Here is a 7,655-nt window from a genome sequence, read left to right as displayed (position 1 = left end):
CAGATCATCCCTAAAAGATACAAGTCATTGAGTTTCCAGGGCTGTTTTGCCACTCTTTCAGCACCATGAGAATTCAGGGATTTGAGCCTCAGCTGTTTACATTACTGCAGCCCCAACTCAACAACAAGCAGTTCCTAGCAGGCATATCTTTGTAGGCAACTACACGCTTGACTCGCTGCCACACAAGCCATCGCTCCCCACAAATAGCGCAGCAGCCAGTTGCAGTCCATCAGCCAGCTGAGCCTGGACGCGATGCTCACCCGCACACAAAAGCAGGCTCGCAGCTAGGGTCTGCTTTTGGATCCCGATGTTTTTTTAAAGAAAGGATAACGGTTAAAAGAAAAGTGACAGCAAGAGGCATATAATTTAGAAACAGGACATGTTACGCTGTAGTAAATGGACTGACAATGTTGGTAGGATTGATAAACAAAGACCACGCACCATATGTCTTCCAGGTGGTGGTTTTGAGCATGCCTTCAGTAACATTTAAATCAACAGAAGCCGAGATCTTATTTACCACTTATGGTTGGTGAGATCTTTTCATAGCCTCCTTTGCGATTCTATAATTTAATTTGTCTGGATTGCTAAAGGGAATGAACTGACCGACTGTGTTCATCACGAGGATGTTTCCTGACATACACAAGCATGTAGTCTAATTTGGGAGCGCGCAAGGCTGTAAAACAGACCTGGGTGCAGAGCGGGATCTCACCAGAAACAGGAATGCACAGTCACAGCTTTAAAAAAGAGTAAACAGAGCTATTATTCTGCATTTTACTCACTGTTTCCAGGACGTGTATTGTAATATTAAGCCTAATGCTCCTGTTAAAGACAGTTGCAAGGGCATTTCCTGCAGACTGTTTGCTAGAAATGTAATCTCTGAAGGGGTTCGATGGACATGTAAAAACGATTCTGTTGACTCTGCTTTTAATATTCCAGTCTTAGCAATGAGCCACCTGGCTGAGGACAGCTGGTAGCTGTGAAGACATCTGCATACGGTTTCACACCAAAGTGACATGAGGAAGGTTGATTTCTCTGGACCAAAGAGGAGAGCAACTCTCATTATCCTGGCTCATGGGTGATGACTTGTTCATATGGACAAATCCTGGCTATGTTATTCACACTGGAAGTGACATCAGTCTTACTTGCATGAGCGAAACAAACAGAATGTACTGGTAGATGAGAGAAGGATTATTTGCTTTATAACTCAGGCCCAGGGTCTGCCAACTTTGAAAGAAATGGGATGGTACACAGATTTTTTTCAATTTGAGTAAAAGCACAGCATGGCCCAGTGGCTTCAGATGCTTAACGTCCCCTTTTATAGTCAGCTGTGTTTAACACTCAGCTCTACTTTGAAGCTGTAAAATATCTTAACACAATATGAGATATATACAAACTGATTGGGAAGTATTAAGCTATAATTTGCCCAAATTCCAAGATGGCATTTCATTAGTGACCATGTTTCTGCAGATTGTAGGCACAAGTGGGTGGGAAACTGAGGCGTTTATTTCAATTAAAAATCAAAAGTAAAATTAAAACAGAAATATAGGACAAAATTAATGTGCTTGGTAGTTTTCCATGAAGGGTGGAAAACAGGCATTGGGCCAGTGATTAAAATATGAAGCTGTTTTGAGGGAGAAAACAAATAACTTCAGCCTAGCAAAGCTAGGATCCCTCTAGTCCCCAAAGGGAGGAAGGCTCCTCTCTCTTTCCAAGGGCAATACAGACCAAGGGCCTAATCCAGTGGACTAAACCAGGCCCCTGATATGTATTGCCCTTGCTCCAGTGGGTGTTGATTTATTTTTTGTTTTAAACACAAAATGAAAACTGGAAAGAATGAAAAAGTCATGAACCGGTTCTTAATTTTAAGCTTTCAAGTGGGATATACAAAAATGACAAAGCACTGAGTTAAGGTTGTTTTTTCAACTTGGGCTTCCTCCGTTATGGAAGGCTGTCGTTGCATGAAGACCTGCAAACATGCACAGTGACTCTGACATGTACTTCTCTTCCAAAATTTCAAGAATCTACCTCTAAGGGGTTTCCTACCCATCCCATTTCTAGGCTAATTGTCAGGATATTTAATGCAATCACACTGCTAGTATTTTCAGTAGAAACAACCAGTTCAATATTTTTCTTCTTATTTTGGGGCTGGGGGATTTTTTGGGTTGGATTATTTATTTTTAGACTCCTGCACTACATCTTTCAAAGTAATTTGTTTTCTCCCATTAATAAGAAAACTTTTTTGCAAGACTTTGGCATTAGAGAATTTAAGGGAAAAAAAGAAATTATTTCTATGTGAATGTAACATTATTGTACTCCTCCCCCCCCCAACAATAAGCACGGTAAAAGCTGACATTTGCTTGAAATAATGGCACGGCAACATCGATCCAAACTCAAAAAGCACTGGTTTACCCCAATAGAGTATCTGCTCCAGTAAAACCATCAGCATCGATCGGCTCTGACAGCTTCCCTCTTTCTTCCAGCTCCAAGCCTCCACTCTTACTATTCTCTTCAGCATGTGGGAAGCCACATAGCAGCTGACTGTCTTGACCTTGCTTTTGAGCCAAAATCAACACATCAGGAAAGGAGTTCAATAAGGCAGTATATCCACTCCAGACTGATAGCCAGAACATCTACTTTTGCTATTAAAGACCTATTGATCAGTCAACAGAAAGGCTGCTAAAGGCCAGCAGTGGGATCTAGCATATGTCCAGACTCCCATTTTCACCTTAATAACACTCCCATACTACTTTGAGATGTGTGTTGTTTATGCAAAGACACTTCATAAGAACTGCAATGTATAACTGAATCTCAGCAATTTAGGGTGAGAACAATCTATTCAGCTTCTTCCGCTATAAAAAAGAATGGTTAAAATGAGTTTCACCTAATAGTCTTCATTGGAGTCTCTCTCAAACTGTTGCCAACCACAGCTAATGCAGCTTCTCTCCTTTAAAGTGGTTCATGCCGCTGTTTTGTTTCACCTTTCATATCTGTACAAAGAGGCAACTCACCTCAAAAATTTCATGTTCTCTAAAAACCATAGTGCATGTACTGGCTCCTCGGTCTAATGTGCTGAACAGTGCTATTGCATAAGAGATTTAGGGCAGCAAGCAGCAGGCGAGTGGCACTGCATTTATATTTTAATTAGCTCTTGCTAGGAGTTCCTTCAGAGGTAGGTTATCTAACCCTTAATTACTATTTGTCCACCTACATTATTAAAATCTTACTCATGTCCTTCCATTTGAAGGACTTCTTGTACCTCCTGAAAACAGTATTGCTAAGATTGCATATAAATAACTATTCTGAAATAATCCCAAGTAATAATTTTATAAATCTGTTAAGCTCCAATGGTAATTACAGAACTTTAGCAATAAAAAGTAAAAAGTTGGGGAAAGTGTTATTTTAAGGCACAAATAAAGTCCTCTGGAGCCTGTCTGATTTCATAAATTTTCATTATTTGTGGAGTCCTTAAATATATTTTCAGCAATTGCATTCTTTTCTAGAAATGAATTCTCAAAATGTCATGTTCTGTGAAAAAACCCTACTGTTTTATTAATACCCTATTCCACATCACACTGATTATGTTAATAAGAATAAATATTTTTGCATAAATACATACATCTGATTTTTTCCTACAGTGAGAATACATTATAATCTTGAGATGTTTCTTATTTCTGGAAGTATTAATATACCAAAGGAACATGACAACTTTGAAGTAAACTAGCGCTATGTGTACTTCTGAGGTACTTCACTAACATACGTAGATGTATCTGGCACAGAACCTTCCAATACGGCAATGAAATTGGAAAGCCTTCCTGGAAATACAATAATTTGGCAAAGGGTTTCTAATGATTTTACTCGCATCCCTTTGCCAATGCTGGGGAGATAAAACCACCATGAGACTATTTAACATGTTATTGCTTGTTTGCTCCTGGAGGATTCACGTACCTGCCAGTGCCAGTCTAGACCACGCTGGCAGCTCTATGAACAAAAGGAGGGATTCTGGCAGAAATAGATCTTTATCAGAACTGACAGGCATGCAATACTGAGGCTGCTCATGCTTCACACAATATATATTTTTCTACTGAAAAGAAGCTGGAACATTAATGAGATAGTAATGTTGTTAACTGTGGCTGTGAGCCCACAGCGCTTTCACACTGGAGTAACGCTCACTCAAGCAGCCAGATTCACTGAACCCGATGAGGTTGCTTCACTAGGACTGAATGCCACGCAAGTAAAAACTCCCTTTTAAATTATTGTGTCCTTGCAATTCTGATTCACATGGGTAAAAAGAGTTTGCAAGATTTTGCCCTAATTTTATTGCCAAAAAAGAGCTCAGTGCTTTGGGTATTTTTTCCTGTTAGAGACTTACTACAGAGTTTCAAAGGCAATAGCCTGAGAACGTGCTTTCTTCTCACTTTTAAATTGGAGAGCATATAGCTACAAATCCTGAATTGGATGCTTTAACACTTGAAAATTAAAAATAATGGATTCCTGGCAGGCATCCTACCCCAGTTTACTCACAACATAGATTTTGTTACCCCGGTGTCACTGATAGTGATTGCAGCTGCACAATAGTCATGTCAGAAAACAGTCTTATGTTGATGACTGAGCCACTGAAAATGATTTTTTTCATAACTAATTTATTTTAGAAAGAGAGGAAATGCTATTTATGTCATGCAAATGACTTAGAGAAATAATGCAAATGACATTGGACATTAACAAACTCATTATGATAATGGAAATCTTGAATAACTTGTAAGAGTTCTGCAAGTTCCACTGTTATGTTTGGCATGATGATAAACTTCATAAAAATCTCGTGATCGTTTCTCTCCTCCTTTTCATGAAATTCATCATATACAGATGCAGTACCAAACCATTAAGATGCAATGCAATTTAGATTATTTCACAGAGAACCAAAATTGCTTAATTTATACCTTTTATCATTGTAACAGAACTAGGTGTACTGGATTCTTAAGCCATTAAACCCACCTCTAGAGCTCTGCCTCTAAAATAGATTGCTCAATTAAAAAGACTTACCTTTCTTACAAAAAATAAGTCTCCATTTTTGTAATAATATCTGATTTTCATTCTTGCTGCAAACTAGAGATTCTAAGCAATCACAGTGTGCAACATAAAAACTCCGAGTAAGGATGGCTCCGCTATAATATGCAATATTCAGTTCCAAACATTTGTTAACTGGAGAATGCAGAGTGATCTGAATCTGTGTGTAGTTAACACATCTGGCAGTTTCTGTAGCTTCTGTTTCCTCCCCCACCCCCTCATATGGCAAACCAAGACTTGATCAAACATGTAAAACATACGGTACCCTGAACACACTCAGCCCAAGGAAAAAGGCATAGTGGTAAATTACCTTAAATTCAGTTTCAATGTTGGCTAGTCTGGCCAATTCATTGCTTAGCTCTAAAGCGGTAAGGACAGGGTCTTCACTGGAAAGAGACAAATAAGCAGCACTGGCTAATCCTTTGTAGGCATTCATTCTCGATCGAGAGTGACTAAAGGAATCTTTCCTCTGCTTCTCAATACATTCATTGCACTTGCAAAAATAGTCATGTGGCCTTTCAATCCGCGCGCCTTTGAGAAGTAAGATGTGGACAATTTCATACTCCTGGCAGTGGGCAGCAAGTATGATAGGGGTAATGTCGTGGGAGAATCGAGTTCCATCTTCATCGTAGGCATAAAAGTCATCATCTCTCAGTTCCTGCTCAAGGGGGCTGAGTGTGAGACGCTGTCCTTGTGCAAAGGCTGGATGGTTCAATATTGCTTCTACAATGCGCACGTATCCTTTACTGATGGCTAACAAAAGTGCATCTCCAACTCGAGCGAGATTCTCCTTTTTGAGGAGGAGCTCCGTCACTTCCAGATGCTCATTCCCTACAGCTAACTGTAGGGCGTTTTGTCCCATGTAATCGACGCAATTAAAGTTCAAGGTTTTGGATTCCTCCAGCATTTTTCGCACAACAGGAATGTTGCCATATTCTGCAGAATCGAGAAAGCGTTCCTCTTCTGCAGTCAGGCTGGTGCCTTTCTCATTGAACATGTAGGCCGGGCCCCGGATGGCCTGCCTCCGGCCCTTCTCCCGAAGGGTTGTGTGCCTTCGATGCATGTTTTTATAATTGCTGTTTCTCAACCTGCAGAAAACCGGAAAGGAAGGTTGGTTATATTCTCGGAGAGTCATAATCTCACATAACCTGAAATAAAGTTAGAAATGTCTCATTATGATCAGATCTTGCTAGCTTTTTATGATTCGTCCCAGTTGTTTAAAATCATTTAGGATACATGTGGAATAAAGATTAGTTTTCTGAACAACAGACAAGTTCTCTTCTGACTTGTACACCCTTCTGGATTTCAACAAGGATACGCAGCACATTCTTAACTTGAGAAATAACCAAAAAAAGTGTGAACACATTGTTTTCCATTTTTATTGTTTAGAACTTCATTACACAGTATTTAGGAATGATATCCACAACATAATGATTCTCCTAATTACTCTTCTTGAGTTTTATCCTTGAGGGCACAAAGCAAGCTAAAGAAAGTTAGCAGAACTCCCCATGCCCATAGACCTTGGATCAGGACAATAAACTATGTTCCATAAAGTTAAAAAGCATGCTTCTAATTTTAAACACACAAGGATAAATATATTGCATATTCTGCTAAGAATCAGCTGGTACAAGCAAACCACCTATTTATTCACTACTTTTTTCATAATACCATTTTTCTGTTTCCTGATCTAGAGCAGTTTAATGAATGACTGTCTAATTTTCTCACTGAAATACAGTTGACAGCTACTCTAAATACAAGTACCCAAATCCAGGGGCCAGGCTTGTAAAACACAGGGATAACTCCTGATTTAGATTCACATCACTCCCCAGTAAGCATCTTTCAGACAGCTACTGCAGAATGACAAGAACACAGGTATCTGACCAAAACAGAAGGCAGATCAGAACGGGTCATTGGTTTCCCCACTGATTATGTGGCTGAAATGCCTTCACCTGGAGTTGGTGGGATGGAGAAAAACTATTCTTATTCTACCTTCTCTGGAATAAACACCCAGTTGTATGAAATTAACTGAAATCCTAAACCGATCTATCTTCTAGAAACATTCATACTTTGCATTCAGTCCCACCTCAATGTTGCTCTTCTTTTTTCATTTTATTGCAGTAGCATCTCAACAAAATCATAGTCCCTCTTTTAGAGTCTAACCACGTGGAGTTAATTGCCATCCCAAGCCCACAGAAGGTGCAGCCTGAGCAAATAGGTAAAAACAACACCTCTCTCACAAAAAGCATTTGCACCCAATCCAATAGCAAGTCCTAAATCACTTGGGTAAAATTTTCAGGAGCCTCTAAGCTGCAGTGGGCAGATGTAACAAATAAGCAGGTGTTAATGCTCAGTGGGTGGCAAAGGTTCATCTTTCCACGCTCCATCTGTTCTCTAAGTCAGTTTTGACCTTCAGTCAATGAAAAGTTCATGTGTTGCTCTGAAAAAGATACTACTGGAATTTGAAAGTGCTGTCGTGAATGACGAGACGGAAAGGTGCCAGAAGACAAAGTGAAGTAGATACCTTGCCTTGAATCACATGTTCCTCAGAAGAAAAGAGCAAAGCAATCAAGGAAAAACCCGGGAAAACAGAGGAT

At 39.6% G+C, this 7,655-nt stretch overlaps 1 protein-coding gene across 1 annotated transcript in view; it reads right to left on the bottom strand.

The window, feature by feature from the left end:
- Positions 1-6,142, bottom strand: part of TRPC7 (transient receptor potential cation channel, subfamily C, member 7) — a 71,386-nt gene extending 65,244 nt beyond the window's left edge. Inside the window, exon 1 of the mRNA XM_009322696.1 lies at positions 5,372-6,142. Within this exon, the coding sequence (XP_009320971.1) occupies positions 5,372-6,124 (753 nt within the window). The 5' untranslated portion in view covers positions 6,125-6,142. The remainder of the gene's footprint in view (positions 1-5,371) is intronic.
- Positions 6,143-7,655: the final 1,513 nt, after the last annotated feature.

Source organism: Pygoscelis adeliae, unplaced genomic scaffold, assembly GCF_000699105.1.
Source record: "Pygoscelis adeliae isolate BGI_AS28 unplaced genomic scaffold, ASM69910v1 Scaffold34, whole genome shotgun sequence".
NCBI classification, from domain to species: domain Eukaryota; kingdom Metazoa; phylum Chordata; class Aves; order Sphenisciformes; family Spheniscidae; genus Pygoscelis; species Pygoscelis adeliae.
The sequence above is the reverse complement of the archived record's forward strand: the minus strand, read 5'-3'. Positions and strand labels throughout refer to the sequence as shown.